The 22958-nt window shown below is 33.2% G+C and overlaps 1 protein-coding gene across 1 annotated transcript; it reads left to right on the forward strand.

The window, feature by feature from the left end:
* The first annotated feature begins 231 nt into the window (after positions 1–231).
* LOC142977394 (fatty acid synthase-like) lies at positions 232–20907 on the forward strand. The gene is made up of 33 exons (XM_076121273.1): positions 232–390; positions 825–1017; positions 3095–3215; positions 3610–3813; positions 4207–4323; positions 4413–4716; positions 4792–4992; positions 5427–5613; positions 5786–5945; positions 6025–6194; positions 6490–6641; positions 6885–7068; positions 7148–7296; positions 7542–7723; positions 8112–8231; positions 8313–8422; positions 8638–8828; positions 9055–9215; positions 9560–9817; positions 11982–12090; positions 12487–12587; positions 12961–13111; positions 13386–13557; positions 13841–13959; positions 16546–16730; positions 16922–17077; positions 17792–17924; positions 18258–18414; positions 18721–18871; positions 19323–19470; positions 19559–19735; positions 19834–19936; positions 20229–20907. The coding sequence occupies exons 1-33, from the start codon at positions 232–234 to the stop codon at positions 20816–20818; spliced, it is 5775 nt and encodes a 1924-aa protein (XP_075977388.1). The 3' UTR covers positions 20819–20907.
* Positions 20908–22958: the final 2051 nt, after the last annotated feature.

The raw sequence follows: 22958 nt of genomic DNA on the forward strand, positions 1-22958 counted from the left end.
GTGAATTTCAATAAAAGCATGCCTGTCTATTTAAAAAGTCGTTAAAAAACGACTGGGTCAAAAACTTAGAAAAAAACTGAAGCCAAATTTTTTTTTCGCAAATCTAGTCACCGGGCAAATTTTGTGAAAATTTATTTCTGGCACATACAAATACTTACATTTGGCGAACCAAGGACACTTTCCACTTTCAGTACAATTAAATTGGTCACGAAGTTAACACTTTAATTTACTATGGCTTTTAATTCTCAAGAAAATACCAATGGTGAGCATCTTATGCTGAAAAATCTTCCAACAGATCTAAGTGGAGATGAAATAGTAATAAGTGGTATATCTGGAATATTTCCAAAGTCTGGAAATGTTGAGGAGTTTATGAATAATTTGTACAACAAGGTATGTTTTTTTTCCCATTTCTATCTTACTACGTGCAAAGGTCTATTTTAATAATTTAAATTTCAATATGGAAGGTCTTTTTTAAAAAAATATCTCAGCCAAAAGACTTAAAATAAAAATAAAGATATATATTTTCACTATTTCAAATATTTTCTTTTGAATAGTGAACTTATATTTCTCTTCTACGCTGTTAATTTTGTTCTGAAAACTAAATTATATTTTTAGTCGCTTGAATTGATTGCAGAAAAATCATATTGGATGTTAGGACTTGGTATACGTAAAAACCACACACATTCATTTGTTTACTAACTAAGCAATGCTTGTATTATAGTAACCAAACAACAAATAAATATACATAATAATATAATATATAGTTTCATACACATAGATAAATTCTTTCTTTTTTTAATTACACAGTTAATATTATATTTTAGGTGGACATGGTAAACAGCAGCGAAGATACCTGGTCATTCATTCATCCAGAAATGCCAAAGTACTGCGGCAAAGTTGAGGGTTTCGACAAGTTTGATGCTCAGTTCTTCAGAGTCCCGTACGGTCAAGGAGAATACTTGGATCCTGTATGCAGGAAACTCTTAGAAAACGCATATGGAGCATTGTTTGATGCAGGTAAAATATATTTTATGTTTTTCCTATAAATAGGACTTGAATATATTCATTTTCTTATAGTGATATTATAATTTACTGTAGTACCTTTAAACTGTGGTCCTGTATGACCAGAGATGTGAGATGTGTGGATGTGAATGATGTAAATGAAATGATGATGGAAATTTGTGAGGATCATTCTAAGTGGCGTTTTGTGGTTTTTGCTTACTCCTGTGGAGAGAACGCTTGATTTTAAATACATCTATGAATGTATGTATGTTGATATAATTTAATTATTTAAAACTTGGTACGAAATTGTCGCACGTGATAAGTAATGCAAGCCTTGAACTGTAGGCACCTGAATCGTTTTTGTTATTAGTCAACAGTTACGTGAATATTTTACGAAATGAGTGCAATGAATTTGCGGTTTTTTATATGGTTCATATTTTGAATTAGCAAGTATGTATTTTAAGAGGAGCTCGTGGCTAAGTTCTAAGAACCGCGCGGATCGTTTTCGTAAGTTATAGTACCCTTATTCAAGTCGGTGATGGGTAACTATGACCATAATATCATGCACCCATCACCGACATTTCACCGTGTTTTTTCACACATTACCAGTAGTCAATGCTTGAAAGTTCGTTAACCAGTCTTATCGTTGTATCATATCATACTCATATATCGTGTTAAAACCCGGGTAACTGGGTTGTCCGATATACATATCGGTCAATCGGCCTGTATAAATCGGCCAGTCCATGTAAAATAATGGTATTCAACTGCATCCGGTAAGACTGGAAGCCGAATCCAAGAGACATTTGAAATAAATGCTGATGATGTAATATATGTATCTTTAAACTAATACCAATTTGAGCTAAATCATAATCTAATTAAGCCCGAATCGCAGTCATATCTTCGAATGTAATAGTGAAATCGTCAGTCTATGTGTTGTTACGGCGTATATTTGTCGCACCCGCATTGATCCACGCATTGGCAAATACGCTCGATGCAACTGATGCTGCTTAAATTGATACATGTTACTGTGATCGTTAGAAAACACTTTGAAATATATATTTTTTGAGGTTTAACAGATTTTGCATCACGGGTTGCTTGACTTTTTAGGAAGACTGCAGGGGTCAAATAAATCCCAATAATGTGTCCTTTTCATAACCGATCTTCGCTACGGCAGCGGTGATCAAAATTGGCTAATGGTGCAAGATTTTGTTACTTTAAAAGTATCAAAATGTGCAAACAATACACTCTCTATTTCTTCGATCTCATTGCTGACAGATTAACCTGCTCTACAGCCTAAATTTCCTAACTCTGGGCAATCCCTTAAAAGTTTTTAACAGAAAAACTCATAAACGGTTTTTGGCCCGACCCTGGATTTGAACCCGAGACCTTTGCGCTGAAGTCGCATATTCTACTGGTCAGTAGATATAGTCATTAATTGTAATATGACTGTCTTCTTATACTTGGACATGATATAAACGTATTTTAAAAATCATGTGCAGTACTTGTTTTTGTATAAAGTCCCTTTAGTTTATGAAAAAGCCGTTTCTAAAATGTTCTATTTAAATCGAAAAACCCGTTTTGTGACCTACTCACCTAACAATTAATATGGCAGACAGTGTCAGTATTAATTGTTCAGGGGTGCTAAAATTAGAAATTGAAACGAAGTCTTCGAAAATTTTGCCTAATATATTCATGATTTCATAATTTAAATGTGTTGTTTTCGCGTTTATCGTCATTTGAATTTTAAAAGTCAATAGTAGGTGAAACAAATAAAGTGCAATAAAATTATTGGAAACAAAGATACCTCCTGACAATGCATTTGGAAATAATAAACTACTTTTATACATTTACACGTACATTTTTTAAATTAAATATCGATATATAGGTATCTAGTGATATACAAATGAAAAATATTTAAATGAAATTTTATTATAATAAAATAAAAATTAGTAGCGTGCCTAGAACACAAGCAGCATTGCCACGTCGAATGGCAATGCTTATTCCTTATCCTAAAAAAAGGCAAGCCCTCTGGTCACAAGTCGCGCTGAAAATTGGCGTGAAACAAATAATCATTTAAATACTTTTATTTTAGGTGTCAATCCAGTAACATTGGCTGGAACTAAACTGGGCGTGTTTGCCGGATCATCGTATACTGACACACCCAGTATCAATGTAAACAATGACAATGAACTTCGTAAATACATGATTACAGGGTAAGTAACTTGAGAGTAATCAGCTGTTAGAATTTCAGTATAAATAACTCAGTTTTAAGCCAATGCATGGTACTATCAACATTTTTAAATGTTATACAACATTATTCATGAAACCATTTAGACATTTTAATAGATTCACTATGTTTATTTTGTCACTCAGTCAAAACTTTTGACCTATGCCTCAAATAAAATTGATTTGTAGCGTATATACATAATGGTCCTATCGTTTGTATGTACACGTACATATCGTGAATTAAAGTTATGAAATTTACTTTATTTTAAAACTGGCTAGAGGCTTTTATCCGTGTTTCTACATAAAATTTCTCGATAGCTTTTTGACAGTCAATGTGCTTTAATACTGTATCTTAATTTAACTCTCATTTTAATATAACAGGTCGGCAAAAACGATGCAAGCAAATCGTATTTCCTACTGGATAGATAGCAAAACATTTTCATACAACGTGGACCAAGGTTGTAGCAGTTCTATGGCAGCATTGGAGCAAGCCTTCTGGGCCATGAAGAAAGGACAATGTACCTCTGCCATTGTAACTGGATCAAACCAGTTCATTGATCCGATGTTGACATTAAATTTAAGACGGTCAGTTTAATTTTTGCACATTATTATGGGCTTTTTTATGAAGTACGGCGTAATTTCATATTTTTTTTATGTTATTTTAATAAGTAAAAAATACCCACTTTTTTGGTTCTATCAGATTAGTCCCATTGAGTTGTCCCATGATGGGACAACTAACACTATTTTGTCCCAATTGTCCCATGGCAAGATCAATGCCATTGTTATAGAGTTTTTAAACAGTTTTTTGAAGTCTCCTGACTAATTATGTGAAACTTCAGACCTGTCTCTCCTTGATCCATTATTGTTGAGTCAAGGTGGCCATTAATACTAATTTTATGTAAATAAACTTATTGTTTTGGTTATAAATAAAATATGTCTACATGCTCATTGCCCTTCACATCTTTATATAAATTGCAGGGCTGGATTATTATGTCTAGATGGTAAAACAAAATGTTTTGATAAAAATGGAGATGGATATGTAAGATCAGAAGCGATATGTGTACTTTTCTTACAACGGGCAAGTGAAGCTAAAAGGTAAAACTCTTATAATCTAATTTTGACTTACTTAATGCAGAAACAAAATAATAATCAATAAACAAACTTCTTTTTAAATTTATTTTTAGGATCTACGCTGAGGTTGTACATACAAAAAGTAATTATTGCACGCGGCCTGACGCAAATTTCTTACCAATACGAAATTCTATCGACATTGAAGATTGGCTTCTGCAGTTTTACAAAGAAGTAGATATTACGCCAAATGATATCGAATACATAGAAGCATGTGCTAATGGCATAGCTATTGGAGACGCAAATGAGTTAGAAGCCCTTGGTAAAGTTTTTGCAGATGGTAACTCAATTAAAGTTGGATCTGTGAAATCAAATATGGGCCACAGTGAAGGAGCATCAGACTTATGTTCTATCACAAAAGTAAGAATCGAAGAAGATTTATCAAAACCAAACAATATTTTTCTTATTCTTTACTGATTTTAATCGAATTTATAGGCATGTTTAGCTTACCACAAAGGAGAACTTCCTGGCAACTTACATTATAACGAAGGTCATGATATTGCTGCTATAAAGGATGGAAGAATACAAATCAATACAGAGAATGTGCCTTTTAAACGAGGTTATACAGCATTCAACTCCTTTTCGTATTCTGGAATGAATCATCACTTGCTCATGAAAGGACATTATAAGAAAAAGGTAAAACTCGATTCAGTAAGAGAAGAAGAAAAAGAGCTTGCACGCACTGGTGACCAGCTCTTTTTCTTCTTTTTCTTCTGTTTCGTCAATCTCATCCAGTCTATGTAGTCAATGTAGTGTCACCCAATTGTTACGTCGTTACGTGCAATCGGTATAGTCTGAACTGCCGAGTTTAGAGTTTGATGTTTAAAATGTACTGCCAAAATAGTTCTTACGGAGCCCGAATAACTAATCGAATTTTTGTGTAAAATTCCTCTACAGCTAGCCGGTTTTCGGTAGTCGATATTGGTAAAGAATTGAGCTACAACTTACATATCCATAGATTTGATAAGAGCGAGGATAAAGTCACGTTGTCAAAAATCACCAGTGTGCGCTAATTTTAATAGAAGAAATATCAGCAGTTACGAAAACTAAACATGGATTTATTTTTACAGAGTTTAAGGGATTACAAATCGTCAATTCCTAGATTAGTATTGGCATCAGGAAGAATAAATAGTAGTGTATCGAAAATATTTGATTCTTTGAAAAGCAAACCCGTTGATGCGGAGCAAATTGCACTGATAAATGATTTCTTTGCAAGTAATATATCTGGACATACCTCAAGAGGCTATGTTATTCTTGGCGAGTATTTATAACTTTTTTTATTCACTTAAGTATATAGATTTCAATAATTTATTTTAAATGATTTATAATTTAACTGAAGAAAAAAAATATAGAATTTTGATTCATAAATGTTAGCTTTCCATAGCCATCTGCAGAAAAAAAAGGTAATGGTTTTTTTATGTATCAACAGATTCTAATGAAAACGAGACGGTATGCCTATCAGAAAGTATAAGCCACTATTCAGGAGTTCGGAATCCAGTTTGGTTTATGTACAGTGGTATGGGGTCTCAGTGGCCAGGCATGGGAGCTGAACTAATGAAAATACCAACTTTTGCTGCTTCTATAAACAGGTAACGATCACAAACTGATGTAATTCTAAAGTCATGTCTAAATTTACTCATGAAATTAACATCATCTTGTGATTTCCAGATGTCATCAAGCTCTAATAAATGAGGGTTTGGATGTCATTAAAATATTGACAGAGAAGGATGAAAGTCTTTTTGACAATATTTTGAACTCATTTGTCGGTATAGCTGCCATGCAAGCTGGCCTTACGGATTTGTTGAAAGAGATGGGAATAGTTCCCGATAATATTATAGGTAATGTTTAATTATGTATTCTATACACAATATTTTTCATTACAGGTTTAACCCAATGCCTATAAATATATCTTAATATTATAAAACTTGTTTATGTCTAACATACATCTAATTTAGAGATCGGTATAACAAAAGACTGTAGGTATAAGCAATGAAACATGACAGTCTCTTCACTTCTCAGCTACTATTAAACGGTGCATATTGCATGAAAATGTTAGCTGTATCAAATTGGATAGTTCAGAAGAAAATGATATGATTAAACTCTCTGACTTCACGATCGTTGTAAATATTACAGGTCACAGTCTAGGTGAATTAGGTTGCGCCTATGCAGATGGATGTTTGACAACCGAAGAGTTTGTGATGTGTGCTACTTGCCGAGGCTTGACTTCTAATGAAAATGAATTCATAGACGGTTTGATGGCAGCAGTCAATCTAGGGCACGAAGAAGTAAGGGAATGTGACAAAAGTGTTTAAGAACCCTTATAGACATGTGCGATGTTATTTCATAAGAACAAAAAAGTAAAAATTCAGCATGTTAAATTATACAAAATCTTTTATGATATTAATTAATTTTACTTATTTGGAAAACTGATTATTATCATGATTCCTTAAAAAATATATTAATGTAGAATGCCTATCAATATATAACAACGAGAATTACAATATTAATCACATTATTTTGCTTTGTAGGCTGCCTTAATCTGTCCGCCAGAAATTGAAGTGGCTTGTCATAATAGTCCTGAATTTTCAACGATATCAGGCCCAGCAGAAATCGTGAGAAAATTTGTTAAGCAACTAATCAATCAAGGCATATTTGCTAAAGTAGTAAATACAGGAAATATAGCGTTTCATTCGAAATACATTGCAGACGCTGGTGAGACTTAATTTATTGCAAATATTAAAAAAATGTTTCTAATATAGGTACATTTTTTAATATTTTTTTTTTATTGCAGGTCCACATTTGTTATCAATGATGAAACAAGTTTTGAAGTCTCCTAAACTTCGAAGTAAGAAATGGATTTGTACATCAGAACCACCAGAAAAATGGCATCAAGCTGATATCAAATATGCATCAGCGGAGTACTTTACGAACAATTTATTGGTAAGTAATCCTACTAGAGAGACGACATTGTCCGCGTGGAAACTCGTCCCGTGTAAATCCCGATCCTTGGGGAACTCCGGGATAAAAAGTTAGCCTATTTGTTGGGTCTTCAGCTACCTACATACCAAATTTCATCGTAATCGATTCAGTAGTATTTGCGTAAAATAGTAACAAACATCCATACATACTCACAAACTTTCGCATTTATAATATTAGTAGGATAAACGATATTGTTTTTCTTTCAGAATAATGTGTATTTTGAAGAAGCAGCGAAAATGATTCCAGAAAATGCAATCATAATTGAGATATCACCACACGGGCTGATGCAACCAATTCTCAGAAAATCTCATGATAGTTGCACTAACTTAACATTGACAAAGAAACACAACCCAGATTCAATAAAGTTCCTGCTCGAAGTTGTCGGAAAGTAAGTAAATTGTAATGCTTATAATTGAATTAATTACTAGTTTAATTTTTGTAATATTTATGTAAATAGATAACTAATTTGTTGACATGTTTCATTAATTAATTAATGTTGGTTTCACTAAAAAAGCTAACTGTATAACAATTTAAATATAATTTTAGAACGCAAACTTGAGGATCAAAACCACACAAAACAATTCATAGAAATAATTTATAAGTTTAGTGTGATGATTAGTAATTAATAGTGTCTAATTTCAAAACGACAAATTACGGGTCATAAAATTGCCATCCCCTAAAGATTTGCCAATATCTTTTTCAGAATGGTTCTGTATTTTGCGATGAATTGACCAAAATTAGTGATAATTTTTGCTTTATATCCTTTTTTGTTTCAGTTTGTACAAAGCTGGTTTGAACCCTAAAATAGATTTTTTGTATCCAAAAGTACAATATCCCGTATCAACAGAGACCCCATTACTGTCACCGTTAGTTGGATGGGCACATGATGAAACTTGGTTTGTAACGTAATAAAATAAACTACAAAATTAACGATTAAGTACTTTGCGAACAAGTTTAAGTATTGTTTCACGTTTTAGGTCATTAGCTACATATTCCAATCAAGTGGAACAAAAAACTTCTTTAAGACATTTTGCTATGGTCTTAGATGATGATGACTGGGAATACATCAAAGGACACGTTCGAAATGGTAAGAGTTTCATAGCATTAGCAGCAATAAGCAAAAACTTATACATATATTATAATGTGTATAACATTCAAAAGGACATTTTTAAAAGATCATATCTCACATTATAAAGGCATACAAAATTTGTCCTTCTAGAAATTCCATGGTATATCTTTATTGGAACACAGATTTCAACATGTTTTGTAACATATATTTTTAATAGAGGAAAAATATTTCAGGTGCTATTATATTCCCTGAAGCAGCCCTTTTGGTGCTTGTGTGGGAAACATTGGCAAAGCAAAAGGGTTTAGAATACAGTACCGTGCCTATTATATTCGAATCAATCAGATTTGAAAAAGAATTATACATTAAAAAGGATGAGACAGTGCGGTTTACAATCAGCTTGCAAAGTGGAAATAAACGGTTTGAGGTAAGAATAAAAATAATAATAAGAACTAAAGTTTGTTTTTTTATTAGCGTTACAAATATTATTATGAAACGATTGTTTTGAGTACCTATTTTTCTTTTTTTCTATAAATTATGTCTGTGCTTTTTGCTCTCGTTGGTTCATTGGTATTTTCTTAAGTGGTGCAGTTTTTAACCTAATTGTTATATAAAAATAAAACATAATTTAAACAATCCTACCTTTATTTCAGATATTTCAAGAAGACGTAGTTATTGTTAGTGGCTTATTTGACCTAGTTAATAACACTGGACTCAAATTATTGGATGATGAGAATAATAATGTAAAGGCAGAAACAGTTTTAACTTTTAAAGAAATTTATACTCTGCTTGGTGTCAAAGGTTATTCGTACAAGTGAGTTTCTCCTCTTTATTTCACTTTCAATTGCGTCTTACATAATAATATGCATATTTATTATTATCTTAGTTTGTTTACCATGTTCATATTAAATTCGCGGTCGTGGAACCCAAAAAAAGACATGAATCAAGATTATGTATATTATGTATCAACACTTATGAGGCACAGAAACATTTTCAGAATATAAGTTTATTCCCTGACCCGTAGTTGCCCAGCGTGGTGGACTCAAGGCCTAAACACTCCCTCCCATACTACGGGAACCTTTACTCGGCAATAGGACAACAGAGGATTACATTTTTTCTTTATTTATAAGTTTATTAAGATGATTATTCTGATTTTAGACACGACTTCCAATCAATACTCTCATGCAATACTAAGTGCAACAACGCCTATGTAAAATGGAACAATCAGTGGGTACTGTTTCTCGACTCACTGTTCCAGTTGAATGTTTTGTCAAGAGATCATGAAGGATTGTCAGTACCTAAGATTATTAGGAAATTGACTATTGATCCCACGTTACATAGACAAATGAAACACGTTCTTGTGAATGAAGCTATTGCATTAAGAGCAATAGTCGATGACTTAAGTTCCACTACTAGGTACGTTATTTTGATGTTTTTTTGGCGACCATGTTATTTATTAAAGGACTATGGGCAAAAATGTATGGGCTCCGTCCCCACCTACCAACAAACATGGAACTGATACCAACGTGTTCATAAAGTGCCCCCTATTTAATTAAAATCCTTTGTTTTTGATAAATCAGTGGGAATATATATTTAAAAAAAAAACAATTTGTAATTATTATTTAACGTATATTTTTATTTTACATTTGTAAGTTATTTTAACATTATTGTTATATTACAGTACTAACTCATATGTATATGTATACTTATATCATTTCCATTATATCGCACCCTCAGTAATATAAAGGCACAATCCAAAATTATGGTAAACTGAGATTTGAAATCTTACAAGAAGCAGTAAGAGCGGGCGACGGGCGGAGGGAGTGTGAGAGAGACACAACTATAGTTGCCGAGTCATTATTGTTCTTTTTCTCTCTCTGTCAGCGCTAACCGGTAGATAATTTGACTTTGTGCCCTTAGCATTTCAAATCTCAGTTTACCATAATTTTGGATTGTGCCTTTATATTACTGAGGGTGCGATATGGTTAATACATGTTATTGATTTCATATTTCAATAATTATTTTTACTCGTCAATTATAATGCTGTCTAACAGATGCACTGGCAGATTAAAATCTGTGTGACGACCTATTCCCATGTACCATATAATGGATATGATATGAGCACAACTTCCTACAGTCTTCCGTCCAGTTTCCATAATACCCAGTACCCAATCCAGTAATCACAAAGTCCTTTATGGTATCAGGGTCAACCGAAAAGCTATCAATCAGTCCAGTAAACAAGCAGGGGTCGTAATTGTAAAGTAAACACCGTTAACACAAAGAAATAACACGTGAACGTACACTGCAGCGAACTGACTGTGACTAGGTTCGGGCGACTACCTGCCTGCGCAAGAGCGTGGGTTGGAGAACGGGGGGAGGGGGTTATTTTATACCCAGCTATCTTTATGTGCATGCGGCGTCCGCCGCTGTGCACTAATTAATAAATTAATGAGCATGTATTTTGGAATTAGTCGTCAATAATACGTTAACGAGTTATTGTTTAAACGTAAGATACTATGAGAACCCCATGCATTTGGGCAATGTCGCCATAGTATAAAAATATCGTCTTGCCAAGATATATCAATTGAGCTACATTTCATTTTTGTTGATGGGTGGGGACGATTCCGCCCATAGTCCTTTAAACTGGCATTATTTGAAACTTAGCATTTTTTCTTGATTGAAATTGGTTAAACATAGTAATTTATTTTTGAAATATCGTTTTTAAATCAAAGATGAGAAATAATTCTCTGATTGATCATTTTGTGTTCTAATTTTAATTTAATTGATGTGTTGTATATACAGGGTGTGGCGTAAATAATGGATAATCCTTTACCAGCGGATGGGCGACTTCCCGACTAATCTAAAAATTAAAATTTACCTCTGGGACAAGTATCATAGTTTTCGAGATTTTGGCCATTTTGTGTGTTTTTTAAGAAAGCGATTTACGCTCTTAGTTTTTGATGCTGTGATCACAAATTAAGGCTTTTTTTTAATCCGTTTTTTGCAAATAAATCCTGAACAGATGTGCTATGGAATCTAGAACGCGCTTAGCGTGAAAAAATTAAATTAGTCGACCGGCAAAAGTGTTAATAATTTAAGTTCTTTGTAATATTTTGACAATAATCGGTATTATTGCTGCATGTTATACCAATTTAGAATTCTAATAAAATTTAGAAATTATTTATGGCGTGGGCAGTAAAGCCACCATACATTTTTTTTTCACCACAAGTGCTCAAAGTTGCACAAATTTTGTGAAAGATTATAAAATTCAACTTTGAATGCATAATTTAAATAAAAAACAAGTAGTAATAACAAAACAAGATTGTAGATTCAATAGCACATCTATTCAGGATTTATTTGCAAAAAACGGATTTAAAAAAAGCCTTAAATTGTGATCACAGCATTAAAAAGAACGAGCTTAAATCGCTTTTTTAAAAAACACACAAAATGGCCAAAATCTCAAAAACTATGATACTTGTGCCAGAGGTAAATTTTGATATTTTGATCAGTTGGGTGGTCGCCCATCCGCTGGTAAAGGATTATCCATTATTTACGCCACACCCTGTATATTGTTAAATAGGTGTGGTGGAGTACAAATTGAAGGTGTGATTTTTAACGATAAACCAAACATCAGTATTTGTGGTCGAATTGATCCTATTATTACTGGAATAAATAATGAAGCCAATGACGTAGGTATTAATGACTTTAATTATTTTTTTATCCTTATCTGACCCCAAATTTGTCAACAATCTTCCCCCGAAACTACTTTATTTTTTATATTATTATTTTTAAACATTCGTATGTAACATAACGTCAAATCATGCTTAAAACAATTTATGCTTCTATTATAAAAAGTTATATACAGAATTATAATAGCTTTTGATGTATTCAACAAAAAAATGTTTCAGATAAAAAGCCAAAATGTTGTTTTGGTGGCAAACACAAATAATTTGAATGACTTGTCATGGAGTGAGACTGCTATAGGCGAATATCGTAAATATTTAATAAAGGTAAAAATCTTCATTAAAAAGCAAGTAGGTAGGTACTTTAATTGATGTGCTTGATTACAAATATTTTTTATTTAGGTTAGTTACGCAGGACCGTCTTTAAATGACTCCCAAAATATTATACGTAATTGCAACGGTAATTATAAATATGGAATGGACTTCAGTGGCCATAATAGCAGGTAAAATTATTATTATAAATGTCGATTTGTAATTGGTTGCTTCCAATTTCTGTATTTCTTCAATAATAGAGACTTATTTTTCTCTCTATCTTTCTAATATCTGTAGTAGTCTAAAGGAATGGTAGCCAAGTGGTCTAATCATGTGCCTCCCACGTAAGTGGGTGACGGTTCGAACCCAAAGCTACTATCCAGTAGTGGGACAATAATAGTCTATAAAAATAAATATGTGTATAGTAATCATATAACACCAGCTGTATGTGGCATGCCATACAGTTTCAAATGCAACAGTCCGAATTCTAAGTAATATGATAATAAAATATATTGACGGAACTCAACAAGAAAATGAAATATGAATGTCGTAAAAATATTTCAGAGGCGATAAAGTCATGGGTTTGGTACCCAGCGGTGCTTTGGCTAGTACAGTGGAGGCTGATCCGAGTCTTTTGTGGCCAGTGCCTGAACATTGGAGTATGGAAGACGCTGCTACTGTACCACTCCCTTACGTTTTGGCGTACTACTGTCTCGTAAATATAATTCTTTTATTTATTTCAAAAAGATAATTATAGAAGTAATTCAAATTATAAATTCGTTAATACCTATAACTTACACTTGCTCTAACGGCGAAAGAAACCAGCGTGATGAACTTGCATGCCTAAAAATTTGTTGGCCAAGGGTTGGGCACTTTGCATACCTTCAAGAACTGTTCTAAGGAACTCGCAGGCATGCAAGGTTGCATCACGTTGTACAGCTATGTAAAAAGAAACAAGATTAATTTAAACTAGTATTATATTGTTCTAGACTATGAGAGGCCGTTTGCAAAGAGGGGAGAAAGTGTTAGTGATTGGTGGAGCAGGTGCACTAGGCCAAGCTGTGATTTCTATATGTTTGGCTCTCAACTGTACTGTGTTTACTACAGTCAGTAACAACGAGAAGAAACAATTCCTGTTGAAAATATTTCCAACGCTGCCAGGTTTAAACCTTAATAAGATATTTCAGTGAGCGATGACCGTACCGTATTTTAAATTTTAACATTACAAACCAAAACATTAGAAAGTAGTTGTAGTATTGAAAGATTTACATTGGAAATGTGCCGCCAAAGGTGCCGATGCCGAACGATCATACAAATTCATAACTGTCGAATCAATAGTAATAAAAAATCGAATTTACTTATATACTTGTCTCAGTAAATTGACAGAAAACACGTGTGTTGATTAACTAGCATTAACCTTTAATATTTTATCTTAATTTTTCAGCGGAACATATCAATTGTACAGCAAAAGATCTTATGAGTTTTCGTCCTATGGTTGTACATTATACGAAAAGGTCACTTTGTAACTACGTCATAAGTTGTGCATCTGGAGAAATGCGCGAAGTAAACAAATACTTACATAAAATATTTTTTTACAGACCCATTGCAGAAATTATCATATTAAACGTAAACCCCGTAACAATAAAGAATTCATGTCTCAAAAATGATACACTAACCTAATATAAAACTATATTCGTTAAATATTTTAATTAAGACCAATGATCATAATTTAAAATACAAAATAATTTTCAGGAAGCTCAGAAATGTGCAGGTCTTCACTCTGATTTTATGGATTTAAATATGCAAGATATCGCAGAAAATATGGACCTACAAACTTTTTACGTTGATCACAGATCTTATAAATCAGTCCTACTATCAAGTATATTTAGACCCGAATATTTGGAACAGAAAAAGGTCTGGATTTATTTTTAACTTAGCGAATAAAAATGTCTGTATTTACGCGTCATCACGAAAACTGGCTTATAAGACGTTTTAACTTGAGTCGCCGTCATCGCCATGGTGCTCCTTGCTGCCACGTAGTTTAATTCTTGGGCCTAAAGACTGCCTCCGTGGCGCAGTGGTTTAGGTCGCCACGCCGCACGGTGGTCGCCCCGCTGAACAAAGGCGGTCATAAATCCGTAACTTCTTAAATTAAGGTTTATTTCCATTAAAAATGGATTGAAAGTCTATATAGTTACACATAATTATTATAAAAAACAATTCGATAAAAGTTGTAACAGAAATAAATTAATAAAATAATATTTTAAATCAAATGTTCCCTAGTTAGAAATGCTTGTGACTAAAAAATCATAGCTTTTCAGTATGGGGTTATAATGTAAGTGTAAATAATAATAATTGAATAAAATCTCTACTATATAGTGGAGATTTTATACATACATAAATATATACATATTATATGTATCTATATATGAGCCTTATTTGAAATAAAAATCATAATCACAATATATGAATATATTTACCACCATAATAACAAAAAACAACTTACTATAACAAAAGTAAACTTATATTTATTAAATCTATAACCTGCTTTAACATAATGCCCATTTTCTTACGGAGAAGTTTCCGAAGACCAGTAATAAATGGATCTGAACTAAGTAAAAGTCTATTGAATAAGTCGGTATTTGTAAGTTTTCTTGACATTTTCGAGTATGATCTCGTCTAAAGGCCATATCATTTTTTTCCCCAATATATATTAGACAATACTGTGCAACTTCACCACCATGAATAAGGACTTTGTGGACGGAAGCTGGGAGATTGTACCATGGATATTCTTGAACTAGAAGTCACGCGTTTTCCAAAGTATATTCACTAAATTTTTCTGAATTAATATGAAATCCTGATGACATAGCATGCAAAATTATAGAGCAACGATCAATTAAATATTTATTTCCACCTGTTATTTCAACTGAGATTGCAGAGTTATTAAAGAACTTTCTAGCAGTATTTCCATCATTCGATGTCCCGCTTCCGCCACTTCGCGGTTTGTCTACTATTAAATCTAATCTAAGTCTTAATTGGTTCTGTATAAACAATTTCCTATTTTAATTTACTTCTATGCACATTTATCCAATTTATATCAAAACTTCTACATATGTTTGATATCTTTTGTTGTAAACACTTAATGTCAATATTTTCTTTATCCAACAGTGGAGCTAGTATTGTTTCTATTACGTGTTTACATTTTAGTCCACTTTTCCTCTAACAGATGACGAAACTTCAAATAAATGCAACCTCGAAAAGGTACATTTAATCAAAGAACCTGAAAAAAAAGAAAATAGTATTGATTTATGTTTCGTAGATCGTGCTACGAGAGGCTACGAGCGGGCCTGCAAAGTCGTAGAAGCGGTGTAGTACGGAGAGATGCAAATTTGTGCAAATAAAAGCTAAATATTTTCAAATTAACTATTTCGATAATTATTTTAAAGTGAGTCTCAATCTTTCGAAATATATCGAAATATACTAAAAGTCTACATGAAATCTACTCTAGTGTAAATTTTTCTCTAAAATCTTGTGTGGCGTAGCATTTAAAAATAAACACATAATAAGTAAATACAGGTAAAAAATACATTAAAATAATAAAAACATACCTTGTTCTTGGAAATCCATAGCACAAACACCACTCAACAACAAAAGAATTCCGATAAATCACAATTACACAAACACGTGCGCGTGAGTCACTGTTAAGGGTGTGAGTTGCGTTAATGAAGCGCTCACTTCGGAAGTTCACAAAGTAATGATAATTAAGTAAAATAGTCGGTCTGTATATAGTTTTCGATTCTTTGTTTATCGGTGTATGATGACGTGTACATAAATAGTGGTGACGTGGCAACTGACTTTTCACATTTATGACCTATGGGCGAGACCACCGTGCGCCGCTACCATTGTGTCGAGAGGTCGTTGGGTTCGATTCCCACACGGAACAATTACTTGTGCGATCCACAAATAATTGTTTCGGGTCTGGTTGCACTTTGCGTCCGTTGATTGTATGTTTGTAAAGGTCCCCGCGAGACAAAAGCAATTCTTAGTGCGGGAGTTGTTTAAAAGGACGAAAAGGCAAACGATGGCATTATTCCTTTATTCTATACTAATTGATATTTATTCTATACTAATACACATTTTTTTCGCTAGATATTACATCAATTAATCAGTGATGGCATAGTCCAAGGAATAGTTAAACCTATTGCCAGGGTCACGTTTTCCCCTGCGGAAGTCCCGCGGGCTTTCAGACATCTGGTTTCAAACAGACGTATTGGACGAGTTTTGATAAGAATAAAGGATGCTATCACTAATCAGAATTTAAAAATTGATTCTCGGTATGTATTCTCGGCATGATATTTTATTTATACTTTAAGGAACTAGGATTAAGCTTTGCATGCCGAAAAATTGTTTGAGACATTGGTGAACTCAAGACTCCTCATTTTGAGGAGATCTAGCGGTGGGACAGAAGCGGGATAAAACAAAACAGAAAATAATGTAAGTTATCTGAATACATTTTTCTTTTCAGGGTAACATTTTTAGAAAGAGATTCATATTTAGTCGTTTGTGACGAAACGTTCATAGGAATAGAAATAGCCCACTGGCTGGTGAAAAAAGGTGCAAGAAAAATCATTCTGCATCAAAAAACGAAAAGTATGCTTTCGTACTTCTACGCCAAAAGAGAGTAAGTAGCATGTTAAAGGTACCATTAGAACCTACTCCTGTTTTATTATGTGATTGATTTTTTAATAACTGCCTCTGTGGCGCGACTGCTGATCATAACGTGCTTGGTTTCGATTCCTGGATCGGCAATTTTTTTTCTTTGTCTATATTATCCCGGAGTTTTGTAACGTGCCAGCTGTAAAGCATTAGTCGTCTTCTATTACATGGGTTTAACATTAGGTGCGGCGCGCACTCTTTCCCTTGTTGTTTCACGCGCGAAAGAGCGTGTGTATAAAGGCACCTAATGTTGTCGGCAAGACGATGGTCTACTTCAAACACCTTTGCATTCACCTTCTGCTAAAACCGGCATGATAAAATGTTTGTATGCTAACATTTTAATTGGCGATTACATTTATTTCCTCAGAACATGGAAAAAATATGGAGTTTTATCAACAATCTCTGTTACAAATCTAACAAACTATGAAGACTGCTTTAAATTACTTCGTGAATGTGAAGTTCTTAGGCCGTTGAGCGGTATTTTTGTTGTTCTTGGTACAAAATCTTCTACTGTTGGCGAAAATCTTAGCCACGGAGGCTTAGCTTTAGAAAATTTAGACAATGCATCACGAAATATTCATGGCTTGCTAAGGTAACAACAATTTTGGCCCAATTTTGATTATAATGGTAGGTATGTAATGTTATATACATAAGTGTAAATCATTTATTTTATTTTCAGGGAGTTTGTTGTAGTTATAAATTCTGATGATCAGGAATATAATAAGAGTGTTTCTAAGGAAGTTGAAAATATCCGTAAAAGCCGTAGCAAAGACAATTTACCTGCACTCGTCGTAAACTCTGATGTTGGAGAGGTAATTATTATAGTTTACTTTGCTTGATACAACTAAAAAAATACATTAAAAACGAATTATTCACATATGTACACACGAAAAATATACTTTACATTTAATAAGTAAAAGCCTCAAAAATAGCACCATCTAGTACAAAAAGCTCACTTTTGAGACATTAAATTATCGTATCTCCAATCCGGTAAGATCGTATCAGCGTATCAGCAGCAGTCTAAACCAGATGCCTATATCGTTTGGTCAAACAACTGCAAACAATTTGTATAATAAGATTATGACAATGGGTATATTTATGAGAAAAACCAATTAATTTCAAAATGAAATTAATTTAATTTTCAGATAACTACGAATGGAACACTTTCTGAACAACTAGCCGCATTATTGAACACAATAGAGCAGAGCATAAGGTTTAAATACAATAATGTTATAGTAAACAGCACAAAAAAGTATTCCAAGGAAGACTTTCTAGAAAGCGTATCTAGGATTATTCATAACGGTAGTTATTTTTTTGTATGTAAATTGTTGTATGTTGTTTGTAAGGATCGTCTCAAGTGGCGTTCTTTCGTTTCTGTCTACCCCTATGGAAAAAGGCGTGATATTATGTATATATGTATGCATGTAAATAGTAACTGGTTTGGAGTCTATTTCACTATTATATTATGATTATTTTAATAGATTTAGGGTTAGCTTATAAATATGTATTAGATAATCAATAACCAAGAAGTAGTAAACATAGACCTCAAGTTTCTACTAAATATTTATAGTTTATAAACACTAATTATTATTAAAAAATTTGGAACAGGTGTTTTAGAAAGTGATGATGATATTAAGAACCAAACCTTGAACAGTTTGAACATCAAAGATGTTTGTTTAGATGAAATAAGGAATCTCATAAATAGTACTTTCAAAATTGATTTCTCTAAAGAAGAGTTACAGCGTTTTACTTTTGCAAGGTATGTTATATGCAATTAAAGTATTTATGGTAAAGGTAGTACATAATATATGGTATTTATTTCAAGTATTTATAGAGATACAAAAAATATATTATTTCTAATGATAGCTGGTGATATTTTAGGCGGCGGCACTGCCCATGAACTAATCACTATTGTGGTTTATCAGTGGGACGATTACCTATTACTATCAACTATCGACAACCGGCTGCTATCGAGTAAATATATATTATATGAAAATTCGATAAGCACCTCTAGCGGGCGCCGTAAGAATTATTTTGCCGTACATTTCAATGGTCAGACTCTCGATACTCGATAAGTCCGTCTGAAGAAAATCGTGGTACAGATGCATGGATAGAGTTGCCTCCCAAAAAATCACCTGCTGTTATGAAAAGATTCTGTATAATAAAATAAATAACACGCATACCTACTGATCGTTTTGATGGAATTCCAGATTAAAAAGTATGTGTGTTGAGTGTAAAGAAAAAACGCCTGCAAAGAAAGGTTTACGAGTGTTTTACGATTATATTGAACGTGATGAGATTCAAGCTTCTGAACCTATCGTGCAAATGCGAAGTAAGATTGCAAGTTGCACCGCCAAGGTATGTCAAATTATTTATTTTCTCCTACTATCAAGATGAGAATATACATGTATTATGATTTAAAAGTGAATGTTTTCATAAATTACAGGTACCAGAAGAGTTGGATTCCAAAGAAACCCATTTAATCATGATCCCAGGATTTGAAGGTCACTCTCGTATATTTACATCTGTAGGCGAGAGATTGAAAGTACAAGCAGTCACTTTGCAGTTGGCACCAGATTTAGAAGGCAACAGTATACCAGAAATGGCCGAAAGTTTAATAAAGGTAGAATTAATTCTTTTATTTATTCTTATTTTCTTTTAGGATATTATATATTAGTAGTGATAGATGTATAATAACGTGTGATTTTATTTTACTTCCAGTATATCAAGAGGACATTCGAATTCAAATCAAAGTTTTACATTTTGGGATATTCTTTTGGAGCTAACGTAGCTTTGGAGCTTGCTGCTTTATTGGAGAAAGAAGGTATAATCATTTTTTGTTTACCTATATATTATGTAACATGTTAATTTAAAATACCATTCTTTCCGTGTGTCTTAAAAAAGGTTTATACGGACTATATACCTTTGAATGAATGAATGAAATACTCTTTATTGTACTTGTATAAATAAAATACCTTTTTTATGTGAAGTAGATTTGTTATGTTCTGCAAATGCAATATCTCAAGTAGCGTACAATTTTTGGCAGAAAATGTCAACATATTCACACCAAGTACCAGTGTTAGTCACAAATATATTGAATATTAATTCCTTTTCAGGTTATTTAGGTGTCGTTTATTGTTTGGATAGTAGTCCAGATGCAGTACGAGTCCATCTCGACACTTATTTAGGTGAACTGACTGATGTAGAACTACAGAACATTATTATAAAAGACTTTTTCCAACTTATTAGTGGACAAAAAAGTGAACCGTTGAATGAAGAATTGCAGATTCTAGAAAGCTGGTCAGAAAAAGTACAGATATGTTTGAAGAAGCTGAAATCACTTGTGACATATTCTCACGAGTATCAAAGAGCAGTCTTAGAAGCAATTTACAAAAGAATAACACTATCCAGAAATTATGAACCGAAATTCCGGCTCAAATCAGAAGTGGTGCTGATGAAAGCCATTGATAGCTCTAAAGTAGATCTAGCTGATGACTATAATCTTTCGAAGTATACTACGCAGCCAGTCAGAGTGTTTGATTTAGAATGTGATCATTCATCAGCGCCATATAATTGCAGAATACCCAATATTGTTAATAAGATGCTTGAACCAGAATTGTTAGAAAAGTACAGGCAAATGGATCTCTGGGAATCTTATTACGATCAAGACTTGACATTTAAAAGGACGAAGCAGGACAAATGTTAACATGCAATTATTCTATTGTATTGAAGGAAAAAACGGTATTTTCTAATCGTTCATGCGTAAATTTTCTTTTAGTTGGATCGAAGATGTATAAAAACTGCGCAAAAAATGGTCAAGAATTACTGCTATTCATATAAATAAAAATCAATTAATGTTTAAGTATGTATCAGTAAATGGTTTTATTGAGTCATCGTTTATGGTTTGAATACATACCTACCTACTAACCTGCAATAAAAAAGTTTCTAGTAACTATATTATTATCTCACTTTTCCCTAAAGAACTTACGGTAAATCTTTTCAAACATTTCTTACATTAGATAATAACAATACCATGCATGGTAAACACTCTGTTACACTATCAATAAGTAAAATAACTCATGAACATAAACCACTTACTACACCTTAAAACTACTTTAAACACGGCCCATACTTCTAGCAAACGTAAATAATTTCTCTCAGCTCTAGCTCATAGCAAAACAGAACCAAAAAGCCATAACTCTCAGCAATAAATCCTGTTGCACTATGCAACAGTACAAGTTATCAAAAGTATTTCTGCCCGCCAATTTGTTGGTAGCAAAAATTCGTTGTTAGTTGAAAACAATTAAGCGGTCGTACTGGTACTGGATAGTGGGCTAGCCGGGAACTTTGTTAGAACTCATTGTACTTACTGTGATGTTCAAAGATGATTGGAGGTGGTATTTTTATAAATATGGCATGATTTATCTCCGCATGTAAATCATTTCATTCGTCTGATCTTTAAACTTATAAAGCTGACTGCCTCCGTGGCGCAGTGGTTTAGGTTGCCACACCGATACCACTGCGTCGAGAGGTCGTGGGTTCGATTCCCACACGGGACAATATTTTGTGTGATCCACAAATAATTGTTAAAAAAAAGCCATTGCTTTAATACTTTGAATTTACCATCATGTAGACTAACAAATAAGGTTATCACGATAAATGGAAAATGTTTAAAAAAGATACTCCCACTCAGACTCATTATTACACCAGTCACAGAATTCAGGTTTGGAATGATGGGGCATCTCAAATCACTACGACGGCCTCCGTGGTCAAGTCTGTGGAAAAGAACAAATAATTGAGCGATCCACAAACAGTTGTCTCGGGTTTGGTTGTAATTTGTTTCCGTCATTTGTATTTTTGTATAAAAGAGGATTTTTTTTACAAGAGCAATTCCTAGTGCGGGAGTTGTTTCCAGCGTCGTCGTAGTTTCGCGATGTGAGTACTTACACTGTGACGTCAATTTAATTAGGACTTATCTTAGCTATTGTCGCAACGGAAGAGCACCATTTTACTTCAAAATTTAAAAATTTCAAGCACACTAACGTTTTTTCAATAAAATGTCTTAATATTGAAAATATAATAGCAAAGCGGACAAATAATAGTTCTTTATAAATGCCACATATCAATTCTCAGTAATTTTACAACGTGAAGGTATAGTGAAACCACCGGAGTGCAGACTGGTGGTACAGTGAAGAGCAATTTATTACTTTTAAGTTGCCCCTGCACTACGGGATTAGACGGAATGCTTGTTGCAAAATGTGCCGTAATAACAGTTCATTTGTGACTTTTTATTTTGATTGGAAATGGCAAATATGGATTTTCACAGAACTGGAGTATAAATATTCGTGAAAAGCTGTATTTAGCTGTCACGTTGTTACTACTTTTATTTTTAAGGAAACACAAGTTCAACTATTATCACTAGCTATCTATTTGTCTAAATGACGGTCTATGTGTTCATTTTATCTGGAACTTTGTTTAAGATGCTATAAAAATATAAATATAATATGAATGTTGGCAATATATAACGTTATCAGAGGGGTATTATCTTTTTAACTTACAAAATGAATTTTACAAAGATCGGTGGTTCTAATGAATGCCGCAGGAATATTTTTTCAGTACATTTTAACTTTCCGAAATGCACTCAAATGAAGATAAACTCTTAACAGCTACTCAATACACAATAATAACACGAAATGACCCCAAAATATATTCAAAAACATTAAACCAAAATTCAAAAATGAGTGATGCGCCAGTAATCAAGGTTTGAAGTTTCATTACAGTGAGCGACCGCAACTAACGAGCGCTTTGTGCGATTAACACTCTCGTGCTAGTTAGCGCCTGTTACG

Source organism: Anticarsia gemmatalis, chromosome 12, assembly GCF_050436995.1.
Source record: "Anticarsia gemmatalis isolate Benzon Research Colony breed Stoneville strain chromosome 12, ilAntGemm2 primary, whole genome shotgun sequence".
NCBI classification, from domain to species: Eukaryota; Metazoa; Arthropoda; class Insecta; order Lepidoptera; family Erebidae; genus Anticarsia; species Anticarsia gemmatalis.

Excerpts from the sequence above, each read along its gene's own strand:
- LOC142977394 (XM_076121273.1), top strand. The coding sequence starts at position 232 with ATGGCTTTTAATTCTCAAGAAAATACCAATGGTGAGCATCTTATGCTG. Across the intron at positions 4,324-4,412 it reads CGGGCAAGTGAAGCTAAAAG|GATCTACGCTGAGGTTGTAC; the intron begins GTAAAACTCTTA and ends ATTTATTTTTAG. Across the intron at positions 7,069-7,147 it reads GAAATACATTGCAGACGCTG|GTCCACATTTGTTATCAATG; the intron begins GTGAGACTTAAT and ends TTTTTATTGCAG.